At 57.4% G+C, this 18,281-nt stretch overlaps 1 protein-coding gene across 1 annotated transcript in view; it reads left to right on the top strand.

Annotated features, from left to right (window-relative positions):
• Positions 1-321: 321 nt before the first annotated feature.
• TRPM8 (transient receptor potential cation channel subfamily M member 8) overlaps positions 322-18,281 on the top strand; it is a 54,464-nt gene continuing 36,504 nt past the window's right edge. Inside the window, exons 1-8 of the mRNA XM_045845727.1 lie at positions 322-438; positions 3,238-3,311; positions 6,623-6,785; positions 7,761-7,938; positions 8,271-8,443; positions 11,120-11,294; positions 12,469-12,536; positions 14,913-15,110. Coding sequence (XP_045701683.1) covers positions 322-438; positions 3,238-3,311; positions 6,623-6,785; positions 7,761-7,938; positions 8,271-8,443; positions 11,120-11,294; positions 12,469-12,536; positions 14,913-15,110 — 1,146 coding nt within the window. The remainder of the gene's footprint in view (positions 439-3,237; positions 3,312-6,622; positions 6,786-7,760; positions 7,939-8,270; positions 8,444-11,119; positions 11,295-12,468; positions 12,537-14,912; positions 15,111-18,281) is intronic.

Here is an 18,281-nt window from a genome sequence, read left to right as displayed (position 1 = left end):
GGTGCTGAGGCCGCAGCGGGCGGTGGTCTGTGATGCGCACCCCACCGCGGGGAGGGGCACCCGGGAGGGCCTGGCCCTTGCGGGAGGGACCAGAGACACCCTGAAGGAGGAGGGCCGAGGCTCAAGCTGGGTCTCCAGGATGAAGGGGAGGGAGGCGGGAGCATCAGGGCCAGGGGGCGGAGCCTGGTGCGCTGCTGCAGAGGGCGGAGCGAGAGCACGGGTGGAGGGACAAGGCCTTGTGATGGATGGAGCCTTCCGCGGAGTCCCTTTGCTGCCTGGAGCCCCGCTGACCCCTCCCGCCCCCATTCTCCACAGGCCAGCATGTCCTTCAAGAGCACCAGGCTCAGCATGTGGAACAGACGGAACGGCACGCTGGACAGCACGCGGACCCTGTACTCCAGCGTGTCGCGGAGCATGGAGGTGTCCTACAGCGAAAGCGTGAGTCCGGGGCGCCCCGCCCACGCGGTCTTCGCGCCACAAGGCCTGGCTTCGGCGGCTGGGGTTCTCTGGGGACGCCCCTCCCCTCCCGCCCCGCAAATACTCCTTCTTTAAAAACATGACGTCGCCACAGGTAGTGTTCTGTCCTGTGGGTTATTTTGGTCGAAGGCAGAAGCGTTTTCTTGTCTGTGTGGTCTTTCAAGCCGTTCTTTTTAAAGGCTGTGGCTGCAGCGCGAGTAAGCTGTTGCATGATGCATTTCTCGTCCGGCCCTTCACGGAGACGTGGACACGGCACTTTCGGCGATCATTGTAGTCTTCCGCCTCGGCGGTCTTCCTTGCAGCCCTGTGCGGGCACCGCCGAGACGCCTCTTGATTCTGAGTCCTTGTCTTCAGCTCTAAGTAAGGCTGGCGGCTCACTTTCTTCTTGCCACGGCCTCTCACCTGTTCCGGGCCGGCGGCCACGCTGCAGAGGCTCACCCGTCCCTGCTGGTGGGTGAGCCGGGCCCAGGTCGGGTGCCCGCCGAAGGCCGTCCCCTCGGTGCCGGGCACTGGGCATTTTCACCCGGCTGGTGGTCGCGGGGCTGACCGTGGGATGTGTCCGTGAGCTGCAGGCAACTCCCCACCCCTCCTTCCCACCCCGGGTCTTCCAGGGGACGCTGGCCCTCGGGCATGGGCCCCTGTGCTTGTCCACTCTCCACGTCTCGGCCCTGGCCCTGTGGGAAGCACGCAGGGGACGAGGGATTGGGGTGACCTTCTTGGTGCCCTCCTCCCGCCCGTCTGGACCTCGCGCTGGCTCGGGCGGCCGTGCCTCGGGGAGAAGGGCCAGGCTGGGTCTTTCTCTTGTGGCCCCTGCGGGCTCCCACTGCGTTCCTGGGTGGGCTTCCCATCCCCCACCCCACCCCCCACCCCTGCTGGTCGCCCCCTCAGAGATGTGGGCGCCTAGAACTTGGAGGCCATCCTGGGACGCCTCGGGTCTGGAGGATCCCGTGTGGCCCCTGAGAACGCATGGCTGTGCGAACCGCGTGCTCAGAGGGAACTTTCCGGTACGCCCCGAGCGCCCAGCTCGGGTGATGGCAGAGGCTGTGACACCGGACCCTACGGGACACTTGCTACCTTAGGCCACACTGCCAAGACACGGGGTCAAAGTAGTTCTACTGATACACAGCAGCAAGCACAGGGGGGCCGAGGCGAAGCCGTTTTTCCCACCAGCTCCACAGTGATGAGAGGGGCAGCTACTGATTCCCTGTTCCGCCCTGTGTGTGTGTGTGTGTGAGTGAGAGAGAGAGAGAGAGAGACACACACCATTCGGGCTTCCAGGTTTGCCCTTGGGAGCAACGCCACTCTGGACCTTCTGGAGCGTGTGAGCTGCGGCTCCTGGAAGTCCTTTGGGTTGCGGCTGGTGGGGGGCAAACACCTCTCTCCCAGGGCGTCGGGTTTAACACACAGGATCACCGGGGAAGCTTTTGTTCCAAAGGCAGGGAGCAGGAGGCCGGAGGGGCACGCTCTCTGATGTCCGAGGGTGGACAGGGTGGGGGGCAGCAAAGCGGGGAGACTGATGGATGCACCAGGACTTTGTTCCCGGAGGGGCACTGCCGCATCCCCATTTTTGGGGTGCACTCTGGTTGGTAAAGGCCTCCCTTTTGGGGGCGAGAGGTCAGGGCGGACTCTGGGGCCAGCAGCCTGACCTGGGAGGACCAGCTTGTGTGCACGGCTGTCTGAGAACTCCGGCTGCCAGCGCCCGGTGGCCAGAGGGGGGTGGCTTTGGGCTGCCAGCGCCGCCTCCCCGGGGGCGGACCACCCACGGCCGGGCGTTCTGGGCTTGCCAGTCGCTCTCTCTCCACAGGGGCCCTTTCTTGGGGGTGACTGTGCAGGCAGCAGTGGACAGTGGTCCAGGGTGGTCCCACCGGGTTGCGCCCCCCCCACCCCCCCACCCACCGTGGGCACGAGGCCCCGCCTTGCCCCTCACCCACATTCTGTGTCACTTGCTTGTCCAACCTCCCGACCCGGTGGTGGGCGTGCGAGGGGCTGTCACTGTGGCTTCATTTCTGGTTTGCCTCGTTACCGGTGGGGTTGAGTGTCTCCTCACACGTCGGTGGGGCGTCCGTGGGTCCTCGCTTACTCAGCGCCTGCTCACGTCTCTGCCGTGTGTCCGTCAGGTCGTCTGTCCTGTTCTCAGCGATTTTTAGTTCTTTTACGTATTCTGTTTCCCAACCCTGTGATGAGTGCTGTTCACAAATATCTTCTCCCAGCATTTTTCATCTGTTTCCAAATAGCTGCTTCTGCCAGTTCAAGGGACATTTTTGGCTGACACAGTCTTCTGGCTGCTTCTCAGAATTAGGGCCCAGGTGCAGGGCACCACCCTGCACCCTGGGGGGAACACAGCTATGGACAGGGGTCTGGGAATCTGTCTTGTTTTGAAAAGCGAGCATGAGAGGAGTACAATCGGCAATAATGCACTATTTATGCTAAGCTACCAACAAATGCTTAAATTCCCCCCGTAGCCTTAGAGATGGAAACACATAATTCATGCATATGATGACATTTATTGTAAGATACCTCCAAGTGATTTTTAGAAAAATTTGCATTTAGTTAGAAAGATATAAGCAAATGCCTTTTTAAAGAGCTTTGAGTGCTGTGAGAGCAGGAATGGATGCTGGACGCTACGAACAGGCAGTGAGTTCTTAGCACCTTCGAAGCAGGCTCAGGCCACGCTTAGTGCTCCTTAGCCACAGTGCGGGGGTGGGGGGGTGGGGGCGGGGATAAATTAGTAACGTGTTGTCCGATGTTCTTTCTCCCAAGGACTTGGTGAACTTTATTCAAGCAAATTTTAAGAAACGAGAATGTGTCTTCTTCACCAAAGATTCCAAAGCCACGTAAGCAACTCTTTTCCCTCCGTTTTTGCTTCCGTGTTCGAACGTAAATTGTTAATAGTTGTTTCAACAAACAGGCACACGCTCTGTGGTTTGCTATTGAAGTCGCTTCCCCCTTGCGATGCTCAGAAACCGTGTGTGAGCAGGAAGAATTCGGCAAGAAACTTGAAGTGGGTCCCTAGAGTGAAAGCATTTTGTCCTCTGTTTTTAGCTTCGGCAACCATGGGTAAAGTCTCCAAGAGAGGCTGTCACCCCTTCAGCACCCCCACAGGCCTGTGAGCCCACCCGTGTGGCCGTGGCCGTGCATGTTGCTATTTTATGCTGGCTGGCTGGTAGGCGACACCACGCATGTGCATGCATGGAATCTGACAGGCTCCCTGTCGGGCTGCTGACCTTGGCCCTTCCCATCCAATCGGGCGTTGGTCTACTGTGAGTCTCCCGCGTGCTGGAGCGCCGGGGCGAGGCTGCACAGGCAGCAGGAGTGGCCCAGCAGCTCCGCCCCAGGGAGGCCCTCTGTGGGTGTTGCCTGGTAAGCCAGCAAGTGAGCCAATGGGTGGATGTCCTGTCTGTCCTGCAGAAGATGCCCCTGGGTCCTAGCGAACAATTCAGTCCCACCTCCCTCTCCTCCCGGTCCTCTCTGCCTTTTTCCTTTTGCCTGCTGCTGACAGGAGAAAAAGTCCAGCTGTAAACTGGAGGGAGAGTTTATCATTAAAGTGCTGCAGTTTATCATTAAAGCGCTGACCCTGTGTTGAGCGGATGCAGGAACAGAGCAAGGTGTAAGGACAAGCAAGAGCAGGGGCCTTAGAACCAGCCCGAGGCGGGCTTCAGCCTGGCTGCCTGCCCCCGGCATGACCCGGAGCCAGTTACTGTCTTTTCTGAACCAGTTCTCCGACCCTGGGGTGCCGGCCAAGTGTTCCTCGTGGGCGTGGCTCGGATTCAGGGGGGTAACACGTAACACCTACCACAGCGCCCCAGAGCGTCCCAGATTCTTAACACGTGGGTTTTCTCACTTCGTGTGAATCAGAAAATGGGCATCAGAAAAACAAAGACTCTTTCTTTTGTCGTCGGTATGAACTTACTCATCATGAGTCAGGGGACGGAGTGGAAATTCCCTGAGTGTCTCCCCGGGAGGTTTTGCTGTTAATCCGTTGGTTGAACGGGAACAAGGTGCAGTTTGGGTGCACGCATGCATTCAATGCACGCTCCCTGGGCCTCCACCGTGTCATGGGGACTCTCCGTCCTCCACGGCTAGTTCTGCAGCTCCCCCTGCGAGGAGCTGCTCGTGTCCCTGGACAGACGAGGTGCCTGAGGTCTGGGGGGTTCGGCATGTTCCCCAAGGTCACGTGGCCCGTGGGAGACTGCCGATGAGGGATGGGACCCATGTCTTCCGATTCCTAGGGCGTCCTTCCTCGTCCTGAGGGTGTTTGCTGAATGCCCCCCCTCCCCCTGCCGGGAACAGCGGGTGTGAGATAACCAGAGGCCAGCGGGCAGCCGGCCCTAGCAGGTCTCCTCTGACCGACTCTCTGCTCCTGCACCTGCCCTGCAGGGGGTCCAGGTTCCGGGTCACCAGCTACGGTTGTGCGGGCGGTGTGCCGCCCAGGGGTCAGTGGGGTTGAACCCTGAGCTGTCCCTGCACCCTGGCCAGACCCATGTCTGCCAGAGGGGCTGCCTTTCCTAGTAGGTTTTCGGCTAGAGTGACCCCATACCTTCCTGGGGGCTCTGGGGCCCTGTGGAGAGTGGTGGGGGCACTGATCCTGCTAGGGCTTGGGCAACGGGGTGTGATTGGGACGTGTGCTCACTTACCAGGTGAGTGGCTCTGTCAGCTCCGTTATTCCCATGCTGTTTTGGACAAAGGAGAGCTCTGCCCCTCTGCCTGGTGGCAGTGGCCAAACACTTGGCTACTCTCCTGCCTCTTGGGACAGAACTCCATTCTCCTGTCCACCGGCCACGGCCCCCTTGAGTCCTTAGCACCCTTCTGAACCTCGTGTGCAGGCTGATGGGAGAGGGAACCGGGAGAATTGAGGGGGTGGGACAGGCAGAAGGAACCCGGGAGGAGGGGGAGCAGCACCTCCCGAGGGGTGGCTTTGGCCGTGGCACCATTTTTGTTTGGTTGTTCATCCCTGTGGCCACCACAGCCCTCGGGATGCAGCACAGGCCTGGACAGAGGGGCCAAGTAGTCACAGGTGCGTTTTTAGATTTTTTTTTACTGCATTTTGCTTCTTTTCTGTTGCCACTGCCTTCGCTACTCCCTGATTTGCATGTACGGCACCACCACAGCCTGGAGTCATGGGCTAGAGCATGCGCTGTGTGCCCGGCCCGGCGATGCTTTGCTTGGCTCCAGCCCCCCAGCAAGCCCGAGAGGGGAGGGTCTTTCGGACAAAAGCAGGAGTTGGTTTGCTCCTCACCGCATGCCGCCAGGTGCTGTCCTTGGCTATTCCCGAGAGAACACTGGCAACTCGAGGGCCGGAATCTCGTCCGGTTAATCTGTGGATGCCGTGGAGCTCCGCCCAGGTCTGACTCCGGGTGGATTTTCTGTCCACGTTTGCTGAATGATTGCAGTTTGCTGGCTGGAAGGAGGGGAAGAGGCGTTACCACCTACTGCCTGTCTTTTCATCCCCTTCCACTCTCGTATCCTGCATATGTATCACTTAACAATTCAATTTAGTTCTTTTGCACTTTGAATGGGAAGAGCTGGTGTTTACTGATTGCACAGTTTGACCTTGTCTTGCCCACATGATCAAAAGTCTCCCAAGCAGCCGATGTCCAGTACGGAAAGGACGGTCCCTCTAAACTCCAGAATGCTTTGGGCCCCTGCCAGGGAACCCCCCTCTCCAGTGGGTACGGCCCAAGAGAAGGAGGGCCCGCCTAGATTCAGAACAGGTTTAGTGGCCGGGCCAGCTGGCAGGGCTGGCACTGTGGCACCAGGCTCGCCCAGGCCTCCTGGGCATTAGGACCCTTCTGCAGGAAGCTGAATACATAGCATCCACATTTGTAAGGCCCGTTTCCGGGATAGCGTCACGGCTCCTCGTGCACAAGCCAGACTCCACTCGGGCAGCGTCGGCCCTCCTTACGACCCAGCTCTCAACACGGAGCCTCCCTCGGGTGGGTGGACGGGTAGACACCAGGCCTGAAACACCAGGACAGTCTCTCAACCACCAACTGAGATGACGACAATCGTCTAAATAAAGCTGGACGGCCAACTCTCTCCTTGTGCTAATTTAAGCTGGTACTGTGTGGTTTGTTTGAAAGACGCGATGAACCTATGTAAGTCGGTTGATGAAATGCGTTCTCCGCATCCACGCCGTTCCTCGCAGGGAAAACGTGTGCAAGTGTGGCCACCCCCAGAGCCAGCACATCGAGGGCACCCAGGTCAACCAGAACCAGAACGAGAAATGGAACTACAAGAAACACACCAAGGAGTTTCCCACTGATGCCTTCGGGGATATTCAGTTTGAGACTCTGGGCAAGAAGGGGAAGGTGAGCGATGTTTTTCTACTCTCGCCAGCTAATGCATGCATGAACGCCACTGGGGCTAGCTGGAGTTACCTTGAACTGTCTAACAGTGCAGAGGCGGGAGAGGCAGGTGCGCCATCCAAAAACTATGACAACACAAGACAAACCTTGTACAAGGATAAAAGCTGAGATTTGATTGCGTGCCTCGGGGAAACTCCGGTGATGACCGGCCCTCACCCGGCAGCCTCGCATCCTGCAGGCAGCTGGGGAATGCCCATGCAGACTCTCACTGCTGCCAGAGGCCTGGCCGGCACTTTCTGATCAGCCCTGTTTCGTGTGGCCTGTGGCATTCTTGAGACTGCAGGTGGTCCGAATAAGGTCTGCACACACCCCCTGCACACCCACGTGGCAGGCTCTTACACGGAGTTTTACAACAATGTGTAATGATAGTTAACAGCGCATCCTTAAGTCCCCCGGACCTTCCGTCTCAGAGGACGGAACCATTCACAGGCAGCTGGGAGCCGGGGCCCTGACTCCTCTCTTCTCCCCACTACCCCCCCCGCAGCCCTGTCGTGGAAGCCCCAGGAGGTGACCTGGCCACCTGAAAGGCCATCTCTTCCCAGGTACCCTGCTACCTGGACACCAACCCAAGTCTCTAGTTCCGCCGCGCTCCCTCCAACCCCCTCCCGCCCTGTTCCTCAGCACGTTGTCATCTCGACCTCTGGAGGGCGCCCTAAAACACCCTAGACCCCGCCCTGCGTCTGCTGCAAGGAACACACCTCCCAGGTGCCCCATGCCTTTGGGACGAAGTCCCAAGTTCTCCGGCTGGCTTGGGGCGACCTTTGGTGGCCCTCCCCCGCACCCCCAGTCCACTGCTGTCCTTCCACTTCCCCACGGGGACCTTCCTCCCTGGTCCCGTGCGAGCAGGTAAACCCGCCAGGCAAGTCCCGTGATCAGGAGGGCACGCGCCGACCCTGACGCCTCCCCTCTTCCCCACAGTACATCCGATTGTCGTGCGACACGGACGCCGAAGTCCTCTACGAGCTGCTGACGCAGCACTGGCACCTGAAGACGCCCAACCTGGTCATCTCCGTGACCGGCGGCGCCAAGAACTTCGCCCTGAAGCCGCGCATGCGCAAGATCTTCAGCCGCCTGATCTACATCGCGCAGTCCAAAGGTGCGCTGTCCCCGCCGCCGCGGGAGGTCCCCAGCCCACGGGTCTGGGGGTCTCTGCCCGCGTGGGCTTCGGGGACAGAGCGGGATTCTCCCACGCAGCTCCTGCGCAGAACCCAGATGCTCCAGAACCAGAAGGTTCATCATTGTCGTAGAACAAGCGAGACCCTCACATGAGTGGACCGGGAGCTCTGGCAGGTGGGGGTGGGGGCACAGAGTAACTTTAAAATCAGCGTTAGGGTGACTTCTCGTGAAATTGGGGGTGCTGCTCATTGTGAGCGCAGGGCGAGAACCCCACTCGGAGCCCGCTGAGCCCTTGGTCTCCCTCGGGGACAGGCGCCTGGATTCTCACTGGCGGCACGCACTACGGCCTGATGAAGTTCATCGGGGAGGTGGTGCGGGACAACACCATCAGCAGGAGTTCGGAGGAGAACATCGCGGCCATCGGCATCGCGGCCTGGGGCATGGTCTCCAACAGGGACACCCTCATCCGGAGCTGCGGTGATGAGGTAGGGCGGGCGGGCGGAGGCCGGTCAGGTCCCCTGGGGGAAGACGGGGGTGGGGGGGGGTGGGGAGGGGTCAACTCACCCGAAAGTCAGGTTTTGCAGGGAAGGCCTTTGGGACCTCAGGGATTCAAAACAAGGCTGACATAATCCAAGAACTCCGGGAAGGACGTGCCAATGGTCGTGTCTGGTTCTTTAAAATCTCTTCCCAGCGAATCTGGGTGGAGTCGGGTTCTTTGTTCTTTACACGGATGACCTGAATCCATCACATCACAAGAGGCCCCAGCCTGGCTTCCATATCCCGTTTCTTGGTCACGCCGGGGAGCTGAAGTCAGTGATGTGGCCAGGCTCATCAGGCATGGAGAGGCTGCCAGGCAGCCCCTGTTAGACAGTTGTGTCTGCGATACAAGGCAGACAGTGGGGTTTGTCGGAAGTGTGGAATCTTGAACACGGCAGAGAGCTGAGGACCTCCTTAAGCCACAGGTGTTTCTGACTCGGAAACTGTGAGCCAGATGCTCAGAAATTCCAATTTAACCTTCTGCCCGGGACGCCTGAGAAAGGTGGTCCGTGTTTAGGATCTGGAGAATTACTTTATTTTTATTTTTTTAAAAGATTTTATTTATTTATTTGTAGACAGGGGGAGGGAGGGAAGAGAGAGGGAGAGAAACATCAATGGGGAGTTTGCCTCTCTTGCGCCCCCTACCGGGAACTTAGCCTGCAACCCAGGCGTGTGCCCTGATTGGGAATCAAACCAGCGACCCTTTGGATTCACAGGGCAGCACTCAATCCACTGAGCCACACCAGCCAGGGCTCTTTCTTTTTATTTTTTTTAAAGATTTTATTTATTTATTTTTAGAGAGGGGAAGGGAGGGAGAAGGAGAGAGAGAGAATCAATGTGTGGTTGCCTCTCACATGGCCCCCACTGGGGACCTGGCCTGTAACCCGGGCATGTACCCTGACTGGGAATTGAACCTGCGATGCTTTGGTTCACAGCCCATGCTCTATCCACTGAGCTATGCCAGCCAGGTCTTTTTTATGTTTTAAAATTATTTTACTTTTGTGTCCATTGGCATCTTTGAGGTTACTAAGGGGCAGAGGAGAGGGCGGGGGTGTCTCCTGAGCACCTGCTAGGGCGTGTGTGGCGGGGAGGGTGAAGGGTGGGCTTTGGGGACAGGGAAGTCTGGGTGACAGTCACCACTCCTTTTCCACCTGTATCGCCTTAAGAACAATTCCTTCTCTGGATTTTTATTATAATAACAACCTTGTATTGTTATAGGATAAGTTAACTGAATGGTAGTTTTTATGATTATTGCTAGGTCCTCAGCCAGGGATGGAAAAATGATTTCACATCGAATGCCAGCTTTAGGGGGACCGTGGCCCGAGGGAGGATGTGAGGACAGTGGCAGGCTGGGTGGGAAAGAGCGTGTTATCTGCCGGTGACTTTTGTCCTGGGCATGGGAGTCAGCTTATCGGTGGTGGACACGTTGCATTTATTCATTCATAGACTCATGGCACAACCCTGAAAAGTAGATATTTTTACCGCCGAACTGGAACAGCAACAACAAAACAATTCAATGTTTCCCCGGTGGCAGTGTGTAGGGCCCGTCCCCTGTCAGCACACACGACTTGAAATAAACCTATCCAGATGAAACAGAGTGCTCCAATTGCCAGGAAATTAGGAACCAGACAGGCAACTTTCTTGTCAAGTAACTATTGAGTCAAAAATAAACTTTCAAAAATATAATCGCAGATCACTTAGCAATGAAAATGAAAACATGATATATTAAGACTAATGCTAGATGGCCAAAGCTGCACTCAGAGTGAAATGCATAGCCATGTATCTTTATGACTCAAAAAATAAAGAAATTCAATAATGATAACAATAGCACCTAACATTTATTTAACAGCACTTGGTATGTGTTAGGTTTCATTCTAAATACTTTACACATAGTAACTCATTGATCTTCCCCACAGTCCTGGGAGTTCAGTACTGTTCACTATGGTGAGGAAACTGAGGCACAGAAGGAGTGAGAAACCTTAACTCACATAGCTAGTAAGTGGGAGAGCCATGGTTCATGGTCTTGTAACCACTACAGTCTTCAAGTGAATAGTCTTGAAAAGTAATAACACCCAATAAAGAAGAGTAGGAGGAAAACACTATTATTTAATCAGAAATAAGTTAGAAAAAACGAGAAAGACTAGAAATAGTCTTTATTATCTGAAATAACTTGAACAGCTTCAGTAATACATAGAACCAATAACCAAAGACAGTAACGCACACTGGGAGAAGCTGTGTGGTCGCTGCATGCATGTGCGGAGACACGGACGTGCACGCATGTGCGCCGCCCCATCCCGAACAGCACCCGTTGCGGCGAATCCATGGGAAAGAGCACAGGCGGTGGAATAGGAGCTGGGTCGGGAGTGCGATCCTCACAGGGTCATCAGCCACTTACGTGATGACCACAGGGAAGTGACTCGGCCATTCTGAACCTTCATCTCTTTGTGCTGAAATGAAGGCCTGTGCTATAGTGTCTGTAGGACGTCCTGAACTTAGGAACCTGGCGGGGGGCGGGGGGGGGGACATCGCTGTAGTTGAACCCGACAGCTTAGCCCTCACAGGGGCGCACGGCAGTGCCATCAGGCACACAGAATGTCAAAGACAAGCCCCCGTGTGCCTTCCAGGGCTGCTTCTCCGCACAGTACATCATGGACGACTTCAAGAGAGACCCCCTGTACATCCTGGACAACAACCACACCCACCTGCTGCTGGTGGACAACGGCTGCCACGGCCACCCCTCGGTGGAGGCAAAGCTCCGGAACCAGCTGGAGAAGTACATCTCGGAGCGCACCATTCAAGGTCAGGACTTCGCGAGAGTTCAAGGTCGGGACTTAGGGACAGGGACACGTGTAATAATAACCAGAGCAGCGGCGGCGGCACCAACGATAGTGACCTGTCGCTGAGTCAAGCGTGGCAACCCCCCCCCCCCCGTTAGGTGTGCCCCATTGCCAGAGAAGAGCTGTTACTGTCTTCTGCACACTGGCAGTGCTTTGCCAGGGTCACCGGGACAGGTGCCCTTGAACCTGCTGGAGCGATGCCCGAGGCTGCCTTGTCCCACGCCGGTCCGTCAGATAGGAAGCCTGCTGTGCCTTCTGCTGGACAGCGCTTCAGAACAGATGAAGATCCCTGGTGGCCACTGTGGGCTGACAGAGCCACGCGATTAGCCAGTGTGGGAATGACGAAGACCAACCCTCCAGTTCAGCGGTGGAGGGGTTTACCTCTTTGAGTCTTGGCTACTTCTGAAGGACAGAACCACCAGGGAGGGGGGAACGCACGATGGAAGGAAAGCCTGTGTTGGCCGTGGAGAGTGGCGCACTCTTCCTGTTGTTGACGCGTGGCCTGGGTGGAACCAGATTGCTCGTGATGCGGGGACAGGTTTCACCCCAGGGGCCTGTGTGTAGGGGGTTCTCCCGCTCAGGCGTGCGTCAGTGTGACAGGCAGGGAGGGAAGGCGTTCCCACCCACAGCACTCTCCCCCGAGAGGACGCAGAGTTCTGCGGGTTTTCCACCCGCCGCAGGAAGGCTCAGGATTATGCAAACGAGTGAGTTATCGTGAGGACAAACTCCAACCCGGCCTAACGTGTGTTAGCAGAAGTACATTCTTTACCGACTTCAGCGTTTCAAACGCCAGTAGCAAACGGCAGCGCGACCTGTGCCAGGCGGGGAGTGGTTAGGGACCCCAAAACACAGCGGTCATGACGCAGGAATAGGGGTTCCCGTCCGTCCGTGAGGCCCGCACGCTGGGCTCACAGCGCAGCAGCTGCCGGTCCTGCTCTTCCTTGAGTAGGGGTCTCTTTCTGAAAGAAGGCATCGACGTCGTTTATTTGGTTAGAAAGGTCTCTGTGCGTGTACCGTTATTTTCAAGGGTGGGGCTGTGACTGAAGTGCAGGTGGTCGCTCAGCAGATGGTTGTGCGACGCCGGGGGCGTGTTTCCGGTGAGCCCAAGGTCAAGTGCGGCCTCTCGTGTCTTGCAGATTCCAACTACGGCGGCAAGATCCCCATCGTGTGCTTTGCCCAAGGAGGTGGAAAGGAGACTTTGAAAGTGAGTCTTGGTTTGGTCTTCGAGAAGGCTGGGTTAACAAGCCCGTTCGTCAAGTTCATATTTTCAGGGTTGCGGGGCTCACCTGGTCTCACCTGCCTGAACGGTTTTGCTCTGGCGAGTCTGTAGTGTTCTCCCCCCGCCCCCCACACGGTGTTTCCCTGGCAGGCCAAGGTGCTTCCCCAGCTGGGATTTAGGGGGAGAATTTCAAGTGACATGAGTAGCCTGAACACTCATTGTTGGCTTTGGCTGTCAACCCGCCAAAGAGAAGGGTCGGTGTTAACTCCTGAGACTTAAAGATCACGACCAATGCATATCTGCGTGCCACCCCCCCCCACCTGGGTGGGGAGGGGCTGTGGCCATACACACACAGATCGCCCCCCAGTCGCTGTTCCCAGACCCCCTGGAGCCCACCCGGGGACTTCCTGGGGCATCCCACACGGAGGCATCTGAAACCCCGGTGGTTCTGACACCTTGGGAAGCTTCTCCAGGGATCCTGCACCTGCCACATTGAGCGGATGAGCATGGACTCTGCCTCCCGCCCCCTCCTTGCAGACCGGGCGTCGCTGAGGTCGCCCTGCCCGCAGCCCGGCTGCCCTTTGACTGCTGGGAGGGTGTTAGCGAGGCTGCAGGCCAGCCAGTGTCCGAAGGCACGGTCACCATTCCCATTGGCGCACCTTCCCAGGAATAGGACACGCGCAGAAAGTAATTCTAGCCCCCTCTTAGCTAGCTTCCATGTGGACTTGCCCATCACCCCGTTTCCCCCTGACTGCCTTTGCCGCTAAGACAGGGTTAGATGATAGGCGTCTGGCGCCCTTGACCCTCTCCCCTCTCTTCACCACACGACCCCCTCCGAGTTACACGTGCCTGGCAAAGTTAGTTGGAATCTTGTAATCTAGCATTTCTCTCTGTTTATTCTTTTACCTAACAGTGATATCTTTCATCCATGCATGCACGCATGCATGCATTTGTTCATCACAGGTGCTGACTGAGCACCTGCTGTGAGATGCACTGCTGAGACCATTGTTACGTTAGAGCAGAGATTCTTTTTCAGTGGGGGATTGTCGGTATGCGAGTGCTTGAAGGAGCAGCAGCCGCAGAAAAGAGGAAGAGAAACGGAGAGAAAGCACCGAAAGACCGTTACATTTATTATTGCTCTCTGAGATTTTCTTTTCTTTTTTTAAAAGATTTTATTAATTTATTTCTTAGAGAGGGAAGGGAGAGAGAAAGAGAGAGAGAGAGAAACATCAACGTGTGGTTGCTGGGGGTTATGGCCTGCAACCCAGGCATGTGCCCTGACTGGGAATCGAACCTGCGACGCTTTGGTTCTCAGCCCGCGCTCAATCCACTGAGCTATGCCAGCCAGGGCTGCTCTCTGAGATTTTCGATTCAGAACCCAGATGTTCAGAGAGCTGCTGCAGGCCTGGGGTGGGGCATCCCTGCAGCGTTTTCCAGAGGTGTCGGCTCAGCCGATACACAGCCCGGGACTGGGAGCCCAGGAGAGGGGAGAGCAAGAGGGACCGTGCCCGCTGAGCATCCCTTCAGCTCTCTGTCCCCTCCCCTTCGGTGCCTCTTCATCATCCCCCTCACGCCCCCGCACAGCCCTTAGTGCAGGCCCTGGGGCGCGGATGGCTCCCCGGCCCGGTCTGGGAGTCGGCCCTCTGCTTGCTCTGATGCAAGGGCCACACCCTGCAGGGCGGCGTCCCCTCGGAGGGAAGCGCTGAGTCTCGGTGGAAGTAAGGGGCTCCACCGCTTCTCCGTGCCCGAGCGTGGGCGCTGGGTCTGGCTGCGAGGGGGTTGACACTCTCACCCCTGACCCCCCTCTGCCGGCCTCTGCGGTGTTTACACAGGACGGGTGTCCATGCAGGAAGCAGGGGTGTTTCCTTTCTCTTCTAATGAAAGGGGCAAAGGCAGCTATTTGAGGAGGGAAGAGGAGTCCGCATAATGCACACGCTGTGGCTGCTGCTTTGAAGGTGCTCTCGCGCCCGAGAGGATGACTGTTGTGAACCTCGGGCAGAGGAGCCGTCTTAGGAGCTGCCACTCACGTCTGGGGTGTCAGCATTTGGAATGACGGATTCTGACCCTAGGGGCACTTTCGAGCTGTTACTCATGGAGAACGTCAGCGAGTCACACGTGTCCCTGTTACGGGATTTGGTGCCAGCACGGGGTGGGGCGCCCCTGGCTCCCACTTCTTGTTCATGAAGCCGTGGCGAGCATTTGGCTCGCTCCCGACGGACAAAGAAACCCCAAAGGGACACGTGTGGGGATGATGTGTCCGTGGGTCTGGTGACCCGCCTTGACTTAGACCCTTGGTCCCCAGCCGGGCTCCGCCCATCCTAAGTGTCTCTCCCGTCCGCGGCCCCGTCTCCCCTCCCCCAGGCCATCAACACCTCGGTCAAGAGTAAAATCCCCTGCGTGGTGGTGGAAGGCTCGGGGCAGATCGCCGACGTGATCGCCAGCCTGGTGGAGCTGGAGGACGCCCCGACGTCGTCCGTGGTCAAGGAGAAGTTGGTGCGCTTCCTGCCGCGCACGGTGTCCCGGCTGCCTGAGGAGGAGACGGAGAGCTGGATCAAGTGGGTGAGTCACGGGGGAGGCTTTAGGGGGCGGAGAAGGAGGGGAGCCAAGGTCGTGGGGAGGGAGGACACATCCGGGGCCCGCCTGCACTGGCTGGCGGCTGTGGGGGGCTCTGTACTGTCCCAGTGACTTCGAACCTGTGCTCCGCCCCAAACCAGTTTCTTGGTGGACATGGAAACGCCTGTAAGATAAAGGACTCGCCGAGTTCCTGATCTCATAAGGGGTAGCATACGGGGTTTGCACTCAAGTCTGTCTGTCTGCAAAGCTGGGAATCCTTCTGTTGGGCCGTGATGCCAGCACAGGCGGCGCTGCATTTTGGATGCGGCTGTGGTGGGCAGGAAGGAAATCCCCAGTGTTTTAGAAATGCAGATTCCACACCAAGTCGGCGTGGACCCGGACTGGAGAAGCTGTTACCACAGAATGATTGTCTTTCCGAATTAGCTGGCCTGCGATTCAGCTCCGAGTCTCTCCCCTTTCTCGTTAGGTCGCGTGAGAAATGTGTTCTTGTCGCAGAATCTGTCATGCTTCTTCTTGCTAAGCCCATGGGAGTATTTTAATACAGCGCTACGCCTTGCTTGTTTTTGTCTCTGTTTTACAATTGCTGTGGCCTTGAAATGACTTTCGTTTTCGTGGCTGGTCCTGTCCGTGGGAAAGCTCACACGAGCAGCAGCAGGTGCGTTCCCATCGGCTCACTCAGGGGCGGCCTCTGGCGTTGGGATGTTTGTCGGAGGCTGAGCCTGCCTTCGAGATTCTCCCACGGAGGAGACACCAGGCACCACTCAGCTAGAGTTCCTTCCATCGTGGAGCCCATTTCGTCACGAGCGTCGGAGGCTGGACTTCCTGTACATGATAAGGAAATATTCCTGACTTAGAGTGGCATTTCTGCTTCAGGGCAGAAATCGTCTGATTCAGGCTAAAACCCAGACACCTCTCAGGTTCTGTGATTATATTACCCTTTCTGGGATTCGCGTCCAATTCATACTCATCGGATATGCTACAGGCATCGTAATGGTGACCACGGCAGGCAGAAGACATACATCAACAGCGAAAATGGCCTGGACTTTTAATCACGTGCTCATGAGGGCTTTTGCAGTTGGTGCAGATTTCCCAGAAGACCGTGCCCGAGAGTAGAATTACTCACCGGTGAATGTGCACATTCCGTCAGCCATCGGCTGAGCAGCTTCCCCGGTGGGCTGTGGGTGATGTCAGTGACCGGGTGCAGGACCAGCCCCAGAGTCCGGGGTCACAGTCCCTCCATCTCCCCAGGAGACCCAGGACTTCCCGGGACCATGCCCTCCACTCCCGCCAGCTCTCTAAGACTTATTCCCCACCACCTGCCCCTCACGTCTCAAGAACTTGACCCCTCCTCGTCCCCCAGTCTATCAGCCAGCCTGGCTATCAGCCCTTCCTGCATGTCAAACTCTGGTTTATTGAACTGGCGTTAAATGAACACGTGCTCTCGGACGGGAGCCGGAGCAGACCCTCGAGAAAGAAGAGTGCACGCACCGGAGGGAGTCCTGTCCTCAGAGAGCAGCAGACACTGAGACGCTCGGGGCGAGCGGTCACAGCGGAACGCATCACACGCTTTCAAACGAATGGGTGTTCTGAGGGCAGGTTGCGTGGGTTCGGAGGATCGTGAGCAGGGGTGGGGGGCTGGCCAGGTGGGGAAAGCCTTTCGGGGGGGGGGGCCAGGAGCTGGGAGATGGCGGTGGGGGTAGCAGCTGTGAGTGGAAGCTGGCACGCTCTCTGGGGGTCATCATGGGAGCTCCTTGAACAGCGTTTGGAGAGTTGGGTCTCGTTCAGGTGGAACAGGAAGTCGCCGAGAGGTTTGACGCAGGTGTGGGCGTGTTCAGGGAAGCCCACACCGGCTGCGGCGGGAGGGGGACAGGATGGAGGAGGCACCAGCATGTGGGGGAGTGGAGATGTCCCCCCCTCCCCGTGGCTCTGTCTGGGTCCCCCTGGGTTTGCTCGGGGTCCACACGCCCCTCTCCTCCCTCCTCTTCATCTCACGGGAAGAGATTTCGGAGCCCCTCTGTGCTGCCCCCTCCCATGGGTGCCCCAGAAGTGTGGGGCCTGGACCCCTCACCCCGAGTCATTTCCAGTGGGACCCCTTTCCCTCTGCCGGAACAAAGGCCTTCCCCGCGTGCTCCCACCCTCCTCTGTCCGACTCCCCACGGCTGTGTTCTCCTGTAGCTCTCCTCCATCTCCCGGGGTGCCCCCTCTTCCGAACCAAAGCCTCCAGCACGAGGCAGCCGCGGCCTCAAAGGTCACCTCCCCAAACCTGGGGGGCCCTGTGAGTGCGCCAGTTTCCACCCTGACCTGGGACTCCCCTCCTCCGCCCAGCCGGCGCTCTGTCATTCCTGGTCCTTGTTCCCAAACGCTGCCGCCGGGAGAACCCTCCACCGCCTCAAACTCAGTGTAACCGGATCCAGACCCGCTTCCTCCCCAGAAGCAGCGCTCCCTCGCCAAGCCCGCCAACGCCCGAAACCTCGGAACTGGGGGGCGCTGCCTCTCCCCGAGTTCCTTGATTTTTTAAAAAAGTGTTTTACAATGAAACGTTGCAGAAGAATCACACAGGACGACAGAGCCAATCCCTCGTCTCTTTATCCGATCGCTGAGTCCTCTCGGCTCTGGTCCACGTGGGAAGTTCCCCTCTGATAGTTGAAGCCCTTACTGACGATTTCGGTGATTTTCTGCTGCCCCTTCCTCCTTTATTTGGTCATTCAACACTTGAGCACAGTGTGCCGGGCTTGGCCACACACACATGTGCACACTCACATCTGTGCAAGTGCACACATACTCACCCCGCACGGTTAGCCAGTGTCCTTCAGCTTTTTGCTGTGTGTGCCCCTGCGTGGCCTGTGTTCTCATGGTGGCCGCAGGCTTCTGATTCCGACTTGGAAAGTAGACTGGGTTACAGGAGCGGCAGGCGGGGGAGGGAGGTCAGGAGCCCCCTTGTCGGTGGTTTTTTTTATTTTACATTTTTTAAAGATTTTATTTATTTTTACAGAGGGAAGGGAGGGAGAAAGAGAGAGAGAGAAACATCAATGTGTGGTTGCTGGGGGCCATGGCCTGCAACCCAAGCATGTGCTCTGACTGGGAATCGAACCTGCGACACTTTGGTTCTCAGCCCGCGCTCAATCCACTGAGCTACACCAGCCAGGGCTGTGGGTG

This window comes from Phyllostomus hastatus, unplaced genomic scaffold, assembly GCF_019186645.2.
Source record: "Phyllostomus hastatus isolate PE091 unplaced genomic scaffold, TTU_PhHast_1.1 phas_contig_477, whole genome shotgun sequence".
In the NCBI taxonomy this organism is placed as follows: domain Eukaryota; kingdom Metazoa; phylum Chordata; class Mammalia; order Chiroptera; family Phyllostomidae; genus Phyllostomus; species Phyllostomus hastatus.
Note: the sequence above shows the minus strand (reverse complement) of the source record. Positions and strands in the feature narration are given on the sequence as shown.